Here is a 21303-nt window from a genome sequence, read left to right as displayed (position 1 = left end):
AGCACTGCGCCGGGAAAGAAAAAAATAATAATAATCAGCCGACGGCTCAACCAGCACTGATCAGTTCATATCCGGAACCAACCGGTTGTGCAGTCCAGTTAAAAGCAGGTGTGATACATTTCTTTGTGCGAGCAGATCCTGTGGTTGAAATTATGTGTGTAAGCGATAGGAAGGATTGGTGTTCACGATTTGAGTCAAGTTCTGAGCACAGTGCTTTAGTTTTTTTCTTCGATACATTTTTCAGCTGATCTGTTACGTTCGTTCTCTATTCGCAATAATTCAACGGTTATCCATTTTCCGAATTGCACTGAAGTAGTCGCTCGCTCAGTTTTCATTCCGACCTCAACAAGAGGGAACTCACGTTCTCAACCGTGGCTCAAACCCTCCGCACTGCAGTACAAACTGTCCGGACTGGGCCGATCTGCGTCTCTAGAAATGTGAGGGGAACGTGTGTGTGGGGACGATATATGATGTTGAGCGCTGTGGAGCTGGGAGTATGGCTGAAGGTGGAGATCAGAGTCCGTTCATGTGTTAACCCCTAAAAGCCTTCCATCAAACTAGCTCAGTCTACTGCAGATGGGGAGCTTGCATCAGGGGAAGTTCTGGGTTGAGGGTGTGTTTAAGTGTGTGTGTATGTTTTGGCCCCCCCCCCCCCCGTTCCTTCACAAGAGCTCACACACTTCTGTGGAAGAGGGGAGTTCAGAGACTCAGGTTTTTTTTTTTTCCATAGTCCAGTTCATGTGTTTTTGGCCGAATACTTTTCTTCTTCTTTTTATCTCCCATCACAACAGCTCGTACTGTCGCAGGTGCATCCGCTGAATGATGTCTCGACAGTCGTTGAAGACACGGCGGATGTTTTCTGTGTCGACGGCGCAGGTGAAGTGGGGGTAACAGTAGTGCCTCCCGTCCCCGCTCGCTGTGCTGATCCTCTGGAGACGGAGAAAGGAAAAGTGAGAAACTATTTCTATATGTACATTACAACCAATTGACAACCATTGACTGTTGAGACAATTGACAGACAGAGTTGATGCAAAGCAAACACATTCATGCCATATTCAGCCAATAAAATTATTCTATATTTGTTTGTCAACACATTTTGACAAACAGCTGGGCAATGTTGCTTTAAGCAAACGGAGCATTTGTCTGGGATTATTTTCCGCTGCGGATTGATACACATTTGGTGCTCCAGTGAGTATTTACAGCAGGAGATCCGTGTATGTGGGATACACTTAAATTTGAAAAACAATGGATGTGCATGGCAGAGAAAAATAAGCAAACAAACAATATGTGTTAGTGTGATCTGTTTATGGTTGGGATTTGTTATCAATAAGAAAAAAATCGACACAAAATCAAACCTGTGCCTATAAGATAATCTTTTATTGGTCCCGCAGTGGGGCAATTTACGGGAGCTTACCAGGAATTCATCTCTTATGAAGTACTTTGCCCTTGTAACACGTGGATCTTCTCCAGGCTCTGGGGTCGCTGGAAGAGGAGGGAGAGGCGAATTAAACCACATTTCCTATGATATGCACTCTTTTCATGTGGAGAATATGAATCATACAACAACCAGGATGGCGTTTCTGGGCTTTCATTGGTAATCAGGAATACATTATGATGTCACTAATTATGTAACAAGTTGAGGAACTAAGTTATATTCCACGTCATTGTAAAAATCCTTGACATACAGGTGCAGTTTGGTCTGGTCACCCTACTTTACAAACAACAAGATGATTTCCTAAAATGAAGAAGCAGTTTCCAAAGGAGATATTTACAAGTTGAAAAGTGCCAGCTGTATTTGCGCAGCTACTAATATAGACAGTGTTGCTGAGAGGTGGAGACAAATGCTCACCATCGTCAGGTGTGGTGTAGCGAGCAAATTCAGGAAAGTATTCCTCGATTTTGGACTTCCCTGCCAGCACCTTCTCTGCTAACAGGTCCTGTTTGTTGAGGAACAAGATGACAGAAATGGTCCGCAGCCACCTGAGGAGAGCAAAACACCATGAATCAACATCACACATTGAACAATAAAACTGGGTCCGAGCATGATCAGAGGCACAAAAATAAATAAATAAGTTAGTCAGTGTATATCTGCAGATGACATTAGATACTTCCTTGAAAATACTGGCTGGATCCCAACTACAGAACAAATTGTCGTTTCCTGTAAAGACTTAATGGTTCCGAAGATTTCCACAAGTGAAACTGCAACATAACGGACGTAATACATTTGAAACGTTTGGGCTCAGTGCTGGGAAAAAATACCTTTTAACCAGGGGCATTAAACTCAGTGATCGTGTCACGCTGCCAAAGATCTTGGTATCTTTTACAGGCTTCACATTTCCAGTGACGATCGAGCTGGAATGACCGACAGGGATCACAATGTCCTCTAATATGTTCCTTTATGTGGGAAATCTGATTTAAAAAAGATGTGTATACTATGGTTATAACTAATCTATGAAATAACCTCTTACATGCTGAGAGATTACGAGTAGCGTTTGGTTTGTATCGGCTTATTAACTGTCCCTGACCCATATCAGTTTACTACACTTTAACCCCTTTACTAGTGATATTAAATGAAGTTTTAAAGAGGCGAATCACACCCACAGTGAGCTTCCACTGCAAAAGGTAAAACACTGGTCCATTTTACCGTGACAATGCTATCACAGTATTTATTGTTAGCAGGTATTTAGCTGGTGCGTTTGGCTCCCATTCATTGTTTTGTGGCCAGTTTCCTGTTAATTATTATCAGACTCGCTCAACAATGCCTGAGACCATTTGAAACCATCGCTCTCGAGTTGAACCACAAACCTTTGAAGACAAAAAAAGCTGGCAAGTGAGTTTCCTGTAGCAGCTGAATCAAACATGCTAACCAATGTAACAGTCTAACCTGCGTGTGAACGTCAGTCAACCTGCTTATGCTACCATGTGACTTGGTGGTGCGTTCACACAACATGACTGAGAGCAGTCTAGTCCGACTCTCATCCATAAACTACCATTGGAAGGTTAATATGATCCTGAACATAGAGCGTAGCCCTTTCAGATGACAGTCTAGTTCAATCTAGGTTAAAGGACGATAGGACAATGTTGAAATAACTTTCCAGGTCAGCACAAGATTTTCCATTTTTGACATTTTTCTCTCATTTTCAATGTAGTTTTACTGACTGGAGAAATATAATTATAATATCCGTGTCTCTTCACCTGTTGTTCCAGATGTTCTTGAAGAGGTTGAGGGCCTCCTGTAAACGGTTGGTCTGATTGTCCTCTCTGATCACCATGTTGTAACTGCTACTGGCCACCACGAAGATGATGGCCGTCACATCTGAGGACAAGAGAGGGACAGAAATAAATCAGACACCGGGACAGAAAAAGACACGAGCTGAGTGAAGTGAGTGGAAGCAAAAAAATAAACACAAGTTACCGTTAAAGCACTGAATCCATTTCCTGCGTTCGTCTCTTTGACCGCCAACGTCAAACATACTGTGTAAAACAAGAGACATTGGTGCTAACGGGTCAAATACTGCCATCATGTGGAGGAACTGTAACTTAGAATTTCATCCTCATGAGTCATTTGCACATGATTATTACTAAAGCTATGTAGGACATTGTAATATATAATGTTATTTCACTGCCCTGTCCTTTAAGTGTTTTTACTCACTGGAAATTCACTTTGTCCACTTGGAATCTTGTCTCAAAGATGCCTGAAGTCAGAACTCTGCAACGCAGCAAATCCTGGTAAAAAAAACAAAAACAGAAAATGTAACAAAAAGGTTCTTAAGATCATAAAGATATTCTGCAGGATTTGTAATGATTACACAGCAAATGGGGAACAAGTTATTTTGTAAGCTGGGTGAAAACTCAGAAACTGGGACTGAAGATGTTTATATATTTCCTGCCCCTACTACTACACCTGTATAATGCAACTTGGGTTAAAAGACTACATAAGATCTATCTTTGATGGGTGAGAAAAATATGTCAAATTAAAAAGTGAAAACAACAATGTAAAGAAGCTACGCTGCTCTACTTCAGGTCAAAAATGGAACCAGAAAGCGCACCACTAGACACAACACTGTTATCAGGGATGTCAAACTGTAACAGACAGTTTATTAATGACCGATATAAGACTTTTAAACTTTCTTCCTTTTGAAATACCTCTGTGGGAAAATAATATATACACACATATTTAAGTGTAGAATATATAAACTTTGTGAGATTCACGCACCTGATCTGTTGGAGTGTAGTCACTCCGTTTCACAATGTCAATCTTGTCTAGAAAGCTGAGGAGAAAGAGGAAAAACAACTGTAAAAACACTGATATGGGGATAGTATTACTGAAGACTTGTACAGATGTACTCAGGCACCACAATCAGTATCAAACCACTAAAAGAACAGTTTAAACTCCAAACATGACGGGAGCACTTTTCTGCAGCGAGCATCATCTCTTTAACAGTCGGTTCCACCATTTAAAATTTAAAAAAATAAAGTTAAAGGTTATATAGATAGTTCACTCATAAATCTCAGCTGGCATATTATATGAAGTACAACAGTTGTTTTCAACGTGGCACAGAAAGGCCCTTCAACACAACGTTCGGACAATGTGACCGAGACTTTGCATTGAAACCAACATAAATGACATTGTGTTTGGATTGTTGGGTGACCTTCAAGAGAGGCATCCTCCCTGCTCATTCAATACAGGGAAAACACTATAACACTCATCCAGCATGTCAAAATGCATCAGCTCGTGTGCCAGAATAGAATACACAAACCTACAGGTGATCAGGAGGGAAGTAAAATCAATAAATCATGCTCATTTGAAGTTTTAAGTCTGCCATGCAAAAGACAAAATCCAAGCTCTTCTACACAAGCTAAGTCGAAAAACTTCATGTGTGTGCCACTAATATTACTTTCATGCGTTTTTTCATGTGTTTTATTGCAGCTATTAAGTGGTTGATGGTCGGCCACCTGCAGCATCTGCCATGATTTCAAATCTCATGGAAAGCACTAAATATCATGTGGACGGGCATTCCCAAGAAACCCTTCAGGATCACACAAACATCTTCACTTTCAAAAAGGACTTCTGAACTTCATATGATCCATCAATATAAAATACAACCGATCGGAAATCTACAGGGACGATGGATTATACAAAGCTGGTGAATTGCTACAATGGGCTTTGATCGGTTCAACCGACACCGTGCAGTGTTCGACAGACAAAACGTTTGTAAACAGTCCAAACTCCAGACACGACCAAAACATTGAAGCGTGATCATCCCTAATTGTGGTAACCCCTTTTCAAACCCTGTCAAAAGGATAAAATACAAATTGTCAGTGAAAGATGGACTCTCCAACTTAAGCACTATTTCCAAATGCACTGTTTAATGTCCTTAAAAACTTCACAGACTGGTCAAAATAATCTTGACTTGTGCAATGTAACGTCATCTCATCAAATACAAATATAATTCCAATAATATAGCGCCTGGGTCTTAAAGTTTAAATGGTTTCATGAAGCTATGGACTTGGGTTAAGTTTCCCAGTGCTGTTTTTTAAGCGTCACAGGTAAACTAGGGCACAGGGAAAGGAAATTAACATGCCATCTAACAAAAGGGCGAGAATCTCAGGAAATCTGTGAGATTACTGAAAAACAAAGTGAAAACTCAATGAGAGAGAGAGAAAGATGCCTCTAAAGAAGTGCACGTGAAAGGTGAGATGAGCGTGAATGTGAAAGGAGGGAAGACAGACAGAGAGGAGGAGGAGGAGGACAGAATGAAAGCGTAGTGCCGTCTGTGACATTACAGAGCAGATTTCTAAAATAGCTCCCCAGCGCCCTGGCCTCCAACACGGTTACCAAGGAGACCCAACCGCAGGCACTATTAATAGTCTATCAGCTCCCAATCTAGTGCGTCTGGACTGGATCCAGAGAGAAGACAGACAGACAGTTTGAGAAAAGGAAGACTTGGGAGAAAAAGAAAGCAAGAAAAGGATGAGCTTGAGTTTTTTCTTTTATGCCTGATGTGTGAGCGAGAGAAGGGAGGGAACAAAAGACTGGACTGTACCATCTCAACCACATGAGGGGGAGAGTTTCTCAACATGTAAACTTGAAAAAACACCAACATAAAGTGCCAAACATTTTTATTCACCGATTTACAGTTAATTTAACAGATTTACTAGTAAAAAGCTGTTCAGGCTGCAGGCTCGCAGTCCACAGCTGAGCAGCGACGGGATCCTCCACACACATCACCCCCTCTGCTCCTTTAAACATAGTCTGATCTGCAGATGACTCAGCCTCGGCCATGTTTGCTCCCAAACACTGCAAACTGCTGCTGTTCCATGAAAACTATTCCACCATCATCAAGTGTTTTTACTTGCCTTTGAAATGAGAACTAGACCGTCAACTCAAAGCTCTGAGGTGCCCTTGTGCAATGAAACACCCATTGAATCATTTAGACTTTGACAATGAGAACGGTTATGTTTTGGAGATTACACAGGGTGACAGATGCTTAAGCAGAGGTGACTGCAAGTAAGAAATCCTGAAGACAGGTGGCAGCGTTGGGCTGAGACAATCACAGCGAACAACATACCGTCAACTACACATATTTGAAACTGGATCTGACATTAATTAAGTCTGAGATGTTGAATATGTACATCAATACAGAAACAATTTAGTGGCTGCTTCACATAATAGAGCTGCTCGGCTTTGAGCATTTTCTGAGATTTCTCTACGCTTCCACTGATAAAAACGTAAAAAAAAAATATATATCGACTGATGCAAACTGGCTTGAGTAAAATAATGGTAGAACAAGCAGGGATGTTGCTAATGTTTCTCCAGTGAACAAGCTGACTTGAATTAATTTCCACTGTAAAATAACATAATAACATTTGCTCGGTACACATGGAGGCCCGAGTCCCATCTCTGATGTTACCTAATGGGCACAACGCTTGTGGTGGTGTCCTGTAGCTGCCACTAGATGTTACTGAAGAGCACTTTTGACTGTACAGGAACTGTGTACTTCTAAGAAGGTATTTTGTGAGATACACAAAACATTACTGTAAAGCTGTCTAAAGCTTACGTCAGGCAAGTTTGTGGTATCCCATCCAATCTGTATAACGACTTCTCCTTTTGATTACGTTGCATCGGGAGGAGAGAAGAAGAACACGTTTATTGCAGTAACGGCAATAACAACTAGCACAGAAACTGTCAAATGTTTTATACTGGAGGCTCACCACCGAGCCTGAAATGAAATAAATCAGTCTGATTGATAGAGCACATCGCAGTCGCTTTGTTCACAGTAATCCATGGTACTGTGTACCTAAAACTGGTACCTCAGTATAGAGATCACGTTAGCATGTAGCGGCTACTTACTATTGTGCACAGTCGATCAGCTGGTACTCATTGGATCTCTCGAAGCATGCCCTGACCCCCTCATCCTGCCACAGTGTCTTGGCATGGTCGTAAAACTCCTGAGGAGGAAACAGAAATACATGAGTGACAGGACGCGTAACATTCATTGTTGCTGCTGAACAGGATAAAGCTTTTGCAAGCTGACATCTGATGCACTGGTCAAAAACACTCGGTTTCATCTCATGGCAATGTTCAATTTCATAGTTTAGATTAAATAGGGTCAACTAACCGACATACTGCATCATTTACTGAGCATCTTACACTGAATACGACAGCTCGAAGAAAGAAAGGAGGACGGGCTTGTGTGTCTGTGGGCACCGGGCGCAAAGGCCTTTCTGTTGACACCACATATAGTGTACGTTGTGCCTAGGAGATGCCCGTGTACATGTCTGTAGAGGTAAATAGTGGTGGAGGGTGACACACACCCCACTATATTAGTGGTGTAACAGACCACTGTTGATCCGTGATCGGTACGGTTCCCCCCTCGCGGTTTTGCACGCTTGTGAACTGCCGATTAATACAGTGTGTGCCACATAATGTCATTAGCACCACAGAATTCATAGGAGACATTTTTACAATAGAAATAAAAAAGGGAGCTCTTGTACATATTTAGTGTAGTGGTGCCAAAACCTTTACTTCCTTTGTCATTTACGCAGGCGCAAGTGTTTGGTCTGAATATGAGCTTGGTCTTAAACTATAGTACAAAACTAGAAAAAAGCAAAGCCGATACAGATATAGTGCAGGCCAACTAGAAGGACTCAGCAGTGGGTGCTGCATGTGTACAGCTGATGCGCCCACAAACTCAGGTCTCAGGAATTCAGGTCAAACACAGGAAACTCTTTTTGTTTCAGCGTGGGAATACACAGACGCCCGTCTGTCTTGCTCGTATACACACATTTATGTCAATTATGTACAACTATAATGAAATAGATCAATTAGCTATGTGTGATGATTTTTTTCCTGCTATCCCATGTTTAGTAATGCAGAAAAGACAACCAGATAAATTAACAGTGTCACAGTCCCCTCCACACACACAAACAACTCAGTGTTGTGAAGTCACGCGCTGGGTCATACACTCTGGTTTGCCTTAGGTTCGATTTTCTGGTTTAACCTTGCAAAGATGCTCACATCCCCATCACAACCACCAGACCAATACACGCCAAGTCTCTCACACACACACAGTGTGTGTCGAGGGACTAAATTTAAGAAGAAAAAAAAACAAAAAAAACAACAGACAATAAATTATATTTACCTCCACATGAATCTGAGTTTCTAAAGTAGATCAAAAAGCAGGTTAGACTTTCGCCATCCGGTTTTGAAACTTTGAAACTATGGCATGTTAGTCAAACAAGTCAACCAACCAAACAAGAAAACCCAAATAACAACCGAAAACAAGTGATTGCTTCCCAACAGCTTAGTGGAATTCCTGGGGACGCAGGATGATTTCAGGGTTAAAGAGAGCGTCCCGCAGAGGAAAACTCACAGATTGTAGCAGCCGTAGTGTTGCAGAGTAGGATGTTACCCTGCGATCTGCTTACTTACTATGAATCAATTAGGATAGAAAGCCACTATGTAGGTAAATAAATCTGGTGAAGATGGTGACTTCACCGTACATGCACTGCCCTCTACCTCGTCTTTATCCCCGTGGATATACATGTGATCATTATCTTCCATAAGTAACATTTATTCACTTTTCTTGAAGACATTTCTTTCCTGCTATATTTTTCTATCGTTTATGAAGAGTGAAGTGAAAATGAACGTCAATTATAACCATCCACTGTAAAGCAAAACTGTGTAACACGTATTTATGTAAAAGGTCTAATTTCCCTCCCTTTCCCCTTTTGCTTTGTGATCATTAATAACATCTCAAATACTTGAAACTAACAATCATTTCCATTTGATTAATTTCGTATTAATTATTTTCCCCAATTCATCGCAAAGTCTATAAAATGTGTTGTTGTTATAATCCCCCACAGCCTGAGGTGACATCTTCACATTCTTTGGTTTTATTTCTCTCGGCTCCGTCATTCGCTCGCATGGCTTTTCCTACCATAGCTATGCTGATGACACCCAACTGATCCTCTCGTTTCCACAATCGGAAACACAGGTAGCAGCACGAATCTCTGCCTGTCTGACAGACATCTCTCAGTGGATGATGTCCCCATTGACATCAGGACAGCAGAAAGTCTCTACATCTTCCGTCGCAAACTAAAAACACATCTTTTTTGACTATACCTTGAAAAAGGAAGGTAGCACCGTAGTAGCACTTAAATGGCACTTACTGATAGCACTTTGTAGTTTAACTTTGTTGAAGAAATTGTACTTTCTTGATTCTTGTTATTTTGAGTTTGTACTCATGGTTGAATGCACTTATTGTAAGTCGCTTTGGATAAAAGAGTCAGCTAAATGAAATGTAATTTCAGTAACACAAAGAAAAGCATCAAGTTATCTCATTTCAGAAGCTGAAAACTTGAAAACAATAGTTAACAATTAATGTTCTGATGATTAACTAATCAGTTAATCAAATCCTTGTTTGGCTCAGTTGCTTCACACGACCACTCACTTTGTGTCTTTAATTGCAACGTTAACGACCCGTTAAGCAAGAGAAATCTTGTTCCTTGAATGTAAAAATAAAATAAAAAAAATGTAATTGTGCAGTTTTTCCATGACAGCAAACTCATCATGTGTTTATAAACAGAGTGTTCTTTTATAAATCAGTCATGCTATTCGCTCTCCCTCCTTGCTTCCTCTCCCTCTTCCACATACGAGATGAGACTCCATCAATCCCCACAAGGAGGTCAGAACACGGCATCGGTTTAAAAACAGAACCGCTGGTGCTGGAAAGCAACAAGTGTCTTGCTCAAGGACACTCTGGCAGGGCTCATTTGAGGGCTCTGGTTTGGTCAGACCGTCTGCTGAAGGTCTTCGTCGTCCGTGACGGTTTGGAAAGACACAAGAGGCGCTTTTGCTGCCCGAGATTCCTCCATACTCACAATCATACATTAAATGCAAGCATTTCCGCTAATTAGGTCATTACGCCGATGAATGCATTAATTAGCAGACTAGTCAAGAATACTCGTCTTCCCATAACTCATGGACGCTATTAACATGAACTCTGTGCCCTCGAAGCACTGAAGGACAAGGCCAGTGTTTTTATGCGTTTGAGCTCATTTACTACAAATCACAACATGACATTACTGCCGACCACAGCAAGAGAGCTTTCCAGACTTCTGAATATGCAACATTTTGGGGCAATGATTGTTTACACTCAGTTTGGATTGATTCACACTTGGTTCACACTGTTGATGTAAAATACGATGTTGATATAAAATACGGTTTATGATAAACGGGCTGAACATTTAAAAACACTGATATGGTTGTTCAACAAACTGCAGCATCATCAGGAAAACATGTTTTTATTTATCTCTAATTAATAAGCAAATATGTCTATGGACTTAAAAACATGTATTGCACAAGTTAATATAATTAAGTTAATTTTTAAGATGTCATCATTCACTGGGCGGACAGATAACGCGATGGAAACATAATGGACATGTGCAGAGTACCGTGGTGGCAAGAGGTTAAAAGTAAATGTATTCCCGTTGCTAAAAAATATATTCATACTAGACTTGAGTGAAGTGAAAAGTGAATTAAGCCTCGTCCCGCAGGTGGCTGTGGATAAACATTGAGACTCCCAGACTTCCAGGTTTAGTCTCTTAGCTCAGACAATTAGTAATGTCCCACTGAGAATATTAAACTCAAAGACTTTAACCATCAGGTGATTAGTAAACACCAGTGTTCGCTACCTGTGTCAAGGGATTATCACCTGGGACTATTTATACCAACAGATACTGAAAGACAAACTGCTGGAGATACCGGCACCTGTTGATAAGGGAGTATATCAGCCACAACTGTACTTCAGCTACTAGCCCACTTTTTTTTTGGGGGGGGGGGGGAGAGACAACAACAATGGGTGCACCTGAAATGTTCATTTAAAAACTTTGAATTTCGTATCGCAAAGCTACATGCATGAACGACTACAGTCAGCACCGTAAATACAACTATAACTACATGGTAGTTCCAATTCCAACAGTTTAACCATAGGCCACATAATAAACAATACGGTTTTATTTTTGCTGTTTGACATCCACACGTGCATGTGTGTGTGTGTGTGTGTGTGTGTACTACTCACAGAGGGAAACTCAAAGTCCTTCTGGTTGACGAGGTTGAGCACGTATTCGATCCTGTACTGACTCTGTGGGCACGCCAACTGCACCGGTGGTGCCAGGGTGCTCATAGCTGTTACTATGGTCTGTCACAAACAAAGTACATTTAATTTAGTACAGCTGAAAGAAAAACGGAAGATGGAAAGGAGCATGTAGTGCTGCTTTGGTGTTTTAGACACTTACCTCAATAGCCTCTTTAATATTATTCTTGATGTCTTGAATTTTCTGCTTCTTCTCTCTGAAACAAAGTAATTTTAGGGATTATTGATGTACAGCAGTAACACAGAGTTAGGAGTGACAGACAGACAGACAGGTACATTGCTATCCACTGCCCATCACAGCCAGACTTACAACCCACTGTGGATCATGATGCACGTTTAGTCTATGTCCCCTGATACAGAGAAACTAAAGCACTATTACAGGGGTGCCACGGTATTTTACTTAAATGGAGTTTGGGGAGCACCCTTAACATGTATTTTTATTTATTTTTTTAAACACAGCTCCTATGCAGACAGTTTCATGTAGAAAGTGTTCACACATGACAGAAAACTCCAGTTATCACAGACATTATTTGAATGAGATAAAACGTTTGTGAAAATTGCTGTTTGAATATAGAAAGAAAACGGACATAATGGGATGAAACTTTAGAAGCCCAGAATAAATTACAATACATGATATGTATGCCGTTGATTGTCAGTTGAATAGAGGGGATCCTGCAGTTGGTCAGAGCCGTTTATCACCAGCCATCATACATGGTGTGCTCTTGTTTTGGTCAAACAAGGGTTTAGTGAGCAAGTATTGTTTTAGTGAAGTCCAAAAAAAAAGGCGTTCCAAGTTACAGTAACATGTTGCACTTCAGTGAGCTGCAGTGGGATTGTTTTTGATCTGAGAAGGGTAAACAGACCTTCATTGGCATGCGTGCTGGAGAAATTATGTCTGTCTGCTGTGAAGGATCGCTGTTTGTACAAGACATTTGGACTCTCTGTGACAGACGTGTTTGTATTAAAAGGCAACCAGAGAGCAAGTGAGTCTATCTTTCACCTTGAGCCTGCCAGGACAACAGTGCATTGTGTTTACAATAGTTCTATGTCAGTGACAAAGGGCAAGATGGGCCTCTTTGGTCTGTGCCAGTTTTTGTTTTTTCACAAGGGACTCTGCTGCACTCGACCAAATTCATGCAATGTTTAACAATTTCTTTACACCAGTGCGATTCTCATTCATTAGTTTGACTCATCAATTTGGTTACTGAAAACCGAGGCTGCACGATTACTTCACAATGCCATCTAACAGGTCGACTCTATTGGGGGGGAGCAGCATTGCTCTAACAGTCCAGGTTGGAGCGGCATGTTTGCATCAGAGTGTTCAGATTTTAAGTTGTTTCTTACTCGCTCACGAACGCATCCACATATGTTTAGCAGGCTGCAGATTGTCCACACAGAGGAGATTTTCATGGCCGGACCATAGAAGGAAAGCAGTCGTAGGAGCAGTTTAGACCCGTCAATATCGCCACCTCCAGTCAAAGACGCTCAAGTAGCGCAGACTCTTCGTGAAGCTTACAACAAGCGTTGCTAACGTGGGACAGACTGGATTCGGTCACACCAACTCAAAATACACACAAAATCATGTACAAATGCATAAACAGGCACACACACACTTTCCTTGACAAAGTTACTATGTTGCTGTAATAGTACTAATTACATTTCTGTCACAATGTTTACTCTAGAGCAGATGCAACAATAACATCAACAAAAAAACAAGACATGATTATATTTATTAATTACTAGCCATTATACTTTTGACAAGAAAGGAATACCTAAAAAAAAAAAAAAAAAATCCACAATGTGTTCCAGATCAGAATTTGGTACAGAAAGGCTCGAGTCAGACTAAAGTGAGTGGTCACAGTCTCACTAAAATAATTGTACTGTACGCATTAGACTTATTCTGAAGTTGTGTAACGCTCATTGACACATGTTAACAGAAAGAGAGTGAAAAGAGGGCAAGACAGAGATTATTGGGTTAGGAGGAAAATTGAGAAGGCCTTGTTTACTTTTTCAACCTGATAGTCATTAAATATCACATGGTTGTGTGTCTGTGTGTGTGCACTCTCCAATCATGAGTATGACTGCATGCTTGTGTGTGGTGAGAGAGCCGTGACAAACTGCTTTATTGATGGTGTCTGGTGAAAGTACATGAAGGTGAATGAATGCAGATGACAGGGATTGAATTTAATATCACTGTGAATACAATTCAGTGCGTCATGAAATGGATTAGTCTGCAAAATATTATGATGAATTAAATTGTGTTCGCATAAACAATAAACACATTGATAAATGTATCAAATTATATTTTCAGTTAACCAATTGATCATTTAGTCTCTACAATGTGGAGAAAAAGTTGTGAAAATAATGCCCATCTCAGGATTAAAGATGAAAATAAATGAAAGGCAATTAATTTACAATGATATTATGTTTGTGTTATTTTATTTAACAATAATAAAATTGAAAAATTTAGAGAAGCTGGAACCAACAAATGTTAAACTAAAAGGGCAAATATGAAAACTGGCTTGAAAGGTAAAGCGATCACATAAAATCTATACTTGATAATAATACTGGACAAACCCAGAGAATTATCACCAGGTTCTTAATTTCCCCGCAGCTTTGTTGAGCGTTTAGCATCTTTCAGCTGATTGTTTTGGTTTTACGGTACATCTTGTTTATTTTTTACCGTTTTGGAGTTTATCTGAGCTTTTTCCAGCCATAAATAAAAAAGTCCCATGCACACACAGCTCCCAGCCCTTAATGTTGTCCACTTAAAAGCTCCAGTGATGAGGCTGGCAGTTACAGGCCTCGTCTCAGGGCAGCTCAGTCATAGTTGAGAAGAATAGAGAAAGGTGAGGCAGTCAGTCATTCATTCTTCAAATCGAGCCAGCACTTGGAACCAGCAGCCTCCCGGTCACAAGCCAATTGCTCTGAACTTTAGGTTACCACAACACTCAATCCATTCACCCAAACTCTTTCAGTCCGACACCAGTAAATGCATGTTCTGCCTTAGGATCCAGGTTTAACAGAACATGTTTCTATGCTCGTCTTATGGAGACTGATGTTTTGGTTTTAAGAAGATTTTTCAAAAACACACTTAAAAAAGGACAACATCTGACACATACACATGGAGCAACATACAGTATATGGAAGTTTACTACGTATGAAGAAACAAAAGCAGCCATATATGGCTTGGCAAACAAAAACAACCAGATAACCCAAACAATGTCACAGATCTAAGTGGAAGTGATGACACCGCATGTGTTTTTGTGTCTCGTTAACGAGGACTCCCTTCCACCTATGCATGTATTGACAAATTGATATATTGCTCAGTGTTGTCTAATCATGCAAAGATGCAAACACCCCATCACAAGATTGCAGGAAAAAGTAGGACAACAGAATTGTAATCTTTTGTACTTGAGTTGTGTGACAAATTAAGGAAATGTATATCCACAAAAGTAGGAGAGAGAGTCTACTTCGGGCAATAAGGGGAAGAAGCTGGGTGTCTTCAAAAAAAGAATTCCTCTGTAAACACTGTATTTTTGGTTTGTAGCACAGATTTTCCTGACAGGTACAGACATGATATTCTGTTCTACTTTAAGCTTAATATCTATTTCCTCCTTACTGAGGTTAGACAGAATTGACTTGGTCAGAAGAATTGCATGTGTATTGACCTTTTGTAGAGCTGCTAGCCCGCTAACAGCCGCTGGATTAGCTCAATAGTGACTTTCGGTCAAAACAATCAACTGTCTGTCATCTCTGCCGGCCGACATTGACACAGCATATTAAATACACAACTTCAACACTCCAGGATTGAGTTTTCCTCTTCAGGGTCAAACTTCCATTTCTGCACTGCTGTTTGACGAGGCTAACCCACCGTCTTTTACTAATTACGAGCACTGGTTATGCGTCAACACAGGTCTTTCTCTGGTGGGAAAATACTTGGTCATATTATTGAAAACTAAATTGATATCATAATGACTGACAAGTATGGTTTGATTTTTTTTTTTTAAAGCAGCCATATAAACCTTAAGACTGAATCCATTTCAAATTCCTGTGAAGTCCACACTTCATACCAGCATTTTAAAGGCTCCTCCAAAAAAGGTGGCCATCAGTATAATGCAATCTATTGCATGCTGGCCAATATGGATTAATATTGCAACCGACTTTGGATACTTCCTCATGTTCGGCTACTTTAGAATCAAGACTTGACTCATATCAAACTCACTCTGCATTGAAGCCGTTGACATGAAGGATCCTCATCTGTTTCACTATGGTGCTCTTTCCTGACTCTCCAGCTCCTGTGAGACAGAAATGAAAGAAGAAATATTAGGAATCTGTTGACATGTAAAACAAGACCACACACACACACACACAGTTAAGATATAGACCATACACATTTGTCTAAAATGTCACTTGACAATATGTGAACAGTAGTCCCATTTACCATATTTGGATGCAAGCACTTGTAGCTCACTAAAAGTTTTTTTCAGAAGCTGTTTCGGCTAAAAAAAAAAAAAAAAAAAAAAAACACTCTGCCCAAACAGGACATTTTCAATGAACAAACAGCAGATTTCACACATGTCTGACATTATTTGGCAAAACCGGGAGCAGAGGCAAGGACAGTGCCGCATGGTCACGGCTGAAATAATAACTGGAATATTTCCACTTGATACTGTGATCACAATCACAAGATTGAGACCTGATGATGACTGCCTTTAGACTTTTCCATGAAAAGTGGGTTTAAATATATATCCCTTCAAAAGCATGTGAAGAATAAAAAGAGCTCATCATAAGTCTTTATGTCCTGTGAGCAACATGTGATCACTGTAATTGTCCGTGGTATTTGCAGTCAACAAACAGTAAATTGCAAAAATTATGAATGTTGCTGAAAAGGCATTATGAAAGACAAGCTAGTTTAGCATTGCTAGCTGCCGGTCTAAGGATGGCCTGCACTTGTGTGAGAAAGAAACTTGCAGCTCTTGTTCTGTAACGCAACGCCTGCAGTATGTTCAGCTGCATGAGGACGAGCAGCTTAAAGATCAACAAGTTGCAGCTCACACGGCCCCGATGCCTTTCCCGCCTCAGACCTGAAATGTTGTTTTCCTCCAGTCAACGGTCGCCTCTTCTTTTATCTCCTTATCTTTACAATTCAAGGTTAGATTAACAATGACTCAAAACTTTCACTGAAATCAAAAACATTGAATTATTTGAGCAAGGGATCTAAATAAGTTGTACCGTTTATGTATAGTAAAAAACAAAAAGTAGTATGTGAGGTTTAAAAATGCACCCATCTGCCATTACACCAATCCGAACAAGCTATTCAAGCCAATATTTAGTCTTTTTCTTAAAATTGAAGATAGTGAGGTTTATGATTTATTTTACAAACATTATTGTTTTTCTTATTGTTCTCCATGCTTATAAACTATTCTACTGTTTAAATCTCTCATAGGTACTGTATGCATCACCAGTCCAGGGACTACAAATGGAAAATGGCCACTTGGCTCTCTGATGCATTTACAGCCATGTTTATTAAATGTACAGTGTCACTATCTGTTAAATTAAGCAATAAATAAAATACATTTCTTTCATTTCCATTTAAGACAATATTGGCCATGTTTAGCTATTAAATAAATAATTTAAACAGTTCGGCTTCAACGTGCGACTAAGGTTCCACACAGACGAGCTGGGACGAGATCTCGGTGACTTTAGTATTGGTAAATGCATGTACCAACACCTTTTTCCAACAACCCTGTGAAAACAGGATTATAGCTGAGAATATTCTTCCAATATTAAGATTTGATATGAAGACGTAGGAGTGAGATTTCAGAAAAGAGACTCCATTTTTGGTTAAATTTGACCTTTCTTGGAAAAATGGACACCAATCAGTACAACTATGCTGTTTGGTAAAAGCAAAGAGAATTTCCAAATAACAGCCATCTATTAACAATCTTATTGTCAGGCATCTTGACTGACAATAAGACAACGGTTTGCAACAGTTTATTTTTAAATGGCCGACGCTTCCCACCTACCAGACACATTTGTGGTTGTCTGGCACATTATCAGACCAGTCAGAGGAGTCTGGGACTCAGGCCTTTTGGTGGCTCAGCAAGCTACAGCACATACCATAAACTCAAAACATCATGCTCTCAAAGCTAAGTGATGACCTCATGTCAATGATGTCAGCGCTCTTCTTCTTCTCCCACCTCGCTGTCTTTTCCCGCACTACAAGATGAAGAAGTAATGCTACCGCATCTTGCAAAAATACCTATAGCACCTACATAATACCGATAGTGACACGATATAGTGAAGAACAATAGTGGAGCTTGTCCCTCTTGTTTTCGAGGAGAAACCATTTTGGGTTGCATTTTTATTCATTTTAAAAAAAATCTAAAAACACAAAACTCAATCGAGTGCGGTATTGAACCGAAATCTTTTTGAGTACCAGAAGTGTGTCGATAGAACAAAGCATTAAAAAGAGTAAACACAATAGTTGGTCTTCAATGCTTTGTCAGATTATTTGTCTCTATATTGATAGAACCTCAAAGTATTTGAAAGGCTAAATCTATGATCTGGAAGTATCTTAAAAGATACTTCCAGATTTAGCATTTCAAATACTTTTTTATATCAGTGCAAAGTTGTTGTCCAGCTGTTTGTTAAGACAGCTTTAAACATTGATGAATTTGAGAAGTTTAGCTGGATTACAGCAAACCATCGGCAGATGTAAAACTTTCAAAAAGCTGGAAGATTGGTGCATCCAACCGGCTACTGAAAGTTTAAAAACACATCAGTAAAGTTTTTTTTTAAAACTGCATAAATAACCTAAATTAAAAGTCCAAAACTGTGTGTATTTCTCTCCCATCATGATACAGACTAGGTACAGACGTCAGGGAGGATACTATTATCTACCAGTACTCTCAATATAGTTTATTTCACAAGAGAAGTTATGAAACATCATCATTAGGACACGCAGCTTGTGGATCTGGTCCGTGCTGAAGGATCTATAACCTTAATGACAAAATTCCCTGAACATATCTGATTAATTTGTCTTTTCTGAACCAGGAGACATGGAAACACATATCAAGTTACCACTGAAGCTGACACATGTAAACAGTGCAATACGTCAGATAAAAGTAATAAACTCTGATCAACTCAAATTTGCGTGAACATTTTTACATTTACAGCCAGTTAAATTACAATTTAACAACCATTTGCAGAACTTTGTGCGGACAGGATGCTTTGCTTTAGGGCGATATTGTGTTAGAATCACACTGTCAATTAAACTACTTGCAATGATTTTACAAAAACAAGGTCACTTGTATTGCTCATAAAAAGTTTCGATGAGTGTGATTGAGTAAAAAAATATATATGTTTAAAAGATGGAAACCAGTATATGGCTTTTGGGGAAAATAATTAAACCTGAAGGTCGTCATATCTTCAGTATATAGACTGTAGTATGTACAGATGTTACTTTGTCAAGATGGGCCTTACAATAACTGCTAGCTCTCAATACACCACATACTTTGTGCCATCACTCCTTTTGGAGGAGTCACTCTTTGAAGTGAAGCAAACTTTACGAACATGAGCCAGAAATGTATTAACACTTGAATTAGGTGATCTTTGTAATCCAATAACCAGTGTAGTTCTAGTTACAATTTTGATGAGCAACATAATCCAATGATCAACAAGGTGGACAGACACACTATAAGGTTTGCTCTGCAAATAGATGGCCACAATGTGTGTGTGCCAACTGCAATTAACTTGCAGATTGACGCCACAGCAACTGATCACGTTGTGGTTTTAGACAATTCCGATTGCTACGTTCTCAATGGTTAGAATATAGATTGCGCTACATATCTGTTCCCAACATGGATACTAACAAAGCATTCAGTTGTTTTCAGCTGCACCAGGTTTGAATTGAGTGACTCGTTTGTGCTTCATTTGCCATGTTAACACGTCATTCAAACAGAATCCCAAATAGCAGCCTGCAGGTCCACAGGTCTGTGATAAAGTCAACCCGGTAGATGATATAAATGAAAGACGACTAACTTTACGGCAGCCATCTTTGTTTTGGTTGTGATGTGGGTCCTGTCCTTCTGCTTACCTTTAAGTCACCACAACTTCCTCCCCAACATAAAATACAGGCGTGCCGGACAATACGCACCCTCGCTGGCATCTCGGTAATCAAATATTATGATTTTGACAAAGAACACCACGGCTTCTCAGAAGCGGTAAAGCCTGCTGCGAATGGACATATGAGGAGGGAGCAGAAAGGAGCATGGCAGACACTCTTACTTGTCTCTTAAGTAACCCAGCCCACCTGCAGTTCACTTTCTGACACACAATCACATGTTCATTCTCATACGTGTCCACTGCTACATTGGGTAGGTTTTCTCATCAGACACTGTGCTACACTCTGTAGCTGGCAGGTATTGTTAAACTAGTGTTAGTTTTACATTTTCAGACCGACATGCAAAACCAATAATGAACTGCACAGCATGCCATGTAGTCCTAGACTCATACAGCTGATGATATATGTTCTGTTTAACATGTATATATATAAATGACAATGAACTCAAGAGTGAGTATTGATGCAAGTAGTTGTTTCTCCCATGACAGCAGTTCACCCTACTTACTATAATTATATATATATATATATATATATATATATATATATATATATATATATATATATTCACACACACACACACACACACACACACACACACACACACACACACACACATTAACCTATTGACTGGGCCTCAGCATGTTTTGTTGCTGGTAATGGTAGACTGCTAATTTGACAGCAACATGCTGAAAACCCGGCACAGAGCTGCATTTTTTAGCCTTATGCAATGGCAAAGTCACACTGTTGACAATGTTTCCCAAAACAACATCCCAGAAGGTTATGCAGGGAGGCGGGAGGCCTCAAACTGTGCAGACAGAGAGCTTGCCTGTAAAGCAGCGAGCATAGAGAACAAAATGACAATCCAACTCACCTAAAAGTAGTAGTCTGTGTGTCGCTCTGTATATCTGTTTGTCTTTCTGGAGCTGCTTTTCTATCTTTTTGTTTGCTTCTCTTTGTGCCTTCTCCTCATTTCTCTGGTCTTCAGTCTTACTGTTGCCCAAACAACCCATCTTCCCGCAAGAAAAAAAAGGGGGTCCAGGGGAGGAGGAGGTGGAAGAAGAAGTGGAGGTGGAGGGGGTTTATGTAGAAAGACAACTAAATAAATAAACTAAACTAGTTCCCTCGTTTGACATGCGGATTTTGGTAGCAATGCCACCCACATGTAGCCCGTGTAGCGTCCCCGGCCTGCTCCAGACCCCGTCCGCGGTGCAGCACTGGAGAAATTATGTGTCCATAACGCGTATTCTGCTGTCAGAGAAAGAGCAGGATACCGTGGCTGACGACACCGAGGCCGCCTTCTCAGTTAGCTGAATCCTGCTCGAGCTGTTCCTCCTTCACGTGCACTGTAGTTTTTTTGGGTGTGTGTGTTTCGTTTCCCACCCCTCCCCACTCCGTCAACTGTGTCACGTTAACAATTGTAATCCACAACGTGCGTTAACACACCAAAAAATCCGGCTTTCACCTCAAACGGAGGCAGAATAAACAGCCTAATTTGCATCTCCGTAAAGCCCGGGT

General features: G+C 40.2%; 1 protein-coding gene across 2 annotated transcripts; it reads right to left on the bottom strand.

Moving 5' to 3' along the window:
- Window positions 1–676: 676 nt before the first annotated feature.
- On the bottom strand, window positions 677–20965 carry gnas (GNAS complex locus). Of its 2 annotated transcripts, none has more exons than XM_079226789.1 (12): window positions 20660–20965; window positions 15886–15958; window positions 11803–11857; window positions 11547–11705; window positions 7355–7452; window positions 4217–4271; window positions 3653–3726; window positions 3416–3474; window positions 3196–3316; window positions 1850–1980; window positions 1415–1482; window positions 677–929 (listed from the first exon to the last, which is right to left on the bottom strand). In XM_079226789.1, exons 1-12 carry the CDS (start codon window positions 20796–20798, stop codon window positions 783–785), a joined length of 1179 nt encoding a protein of 392 aa, XP_079082915.1. In that variant the 5' UTR covers window positions 20799–20965; the 3' UTR covers window positions 677–782. The 2 variants fall into 2 exon arrangements, with proteins under 2 accessions (XP_079082915.1, XP_079082916.1); XM_079226790.1 differs by having other exon boundaries at window positions 11586–11705.
- Between the last annotated feature and the right edge of the window lie 338 nt (window positions 20966–21303).

The sequence above is a fragment of the Taurulus bubalis genome, assembly GCF_910589615.1.
Source record: "Taurulus bubalis genome assembly, chromosome: 11".
NCBI lineage: Eukaryota > Metazoa > Chordata > Actinopteri > Perciformes > Cottidae > Taurulus > Taurulus bubalis.
The sequence above is the reverse complement of the archived record's forward strand: the minus strand, read 5'-3'. Positions and strand labels throughout refer to the sequence as shown.

What these genes read in the sequence shown, in the direction of transcription:
- gnas (XM_079226789.1), bottom strand. Translation starts at nt 20,798, where the DNA reads ATGGGTTGTTTGGGCAACAGTAAGACTGAAGACCAGAGAAATGAGGAG. An exon ending in ATATTAAAGAGGCTATTGAG is followed by an intron (nt 11,706 to 11,802) that starts GTAAGTGTCTAA and finishes TGTTTGTGACAG; the next exon opens with ACCATAGTAACAGCTATGAG. An exon ending in GTGGACAAAGTGAATTTCCA is followed by an intron (nt 3,475 to 3,652) that starts GTGAGTAAAAAC and finishes TGTTTTACACAG; the next exon opens with TATGTTTGACGTTGGCGGTC.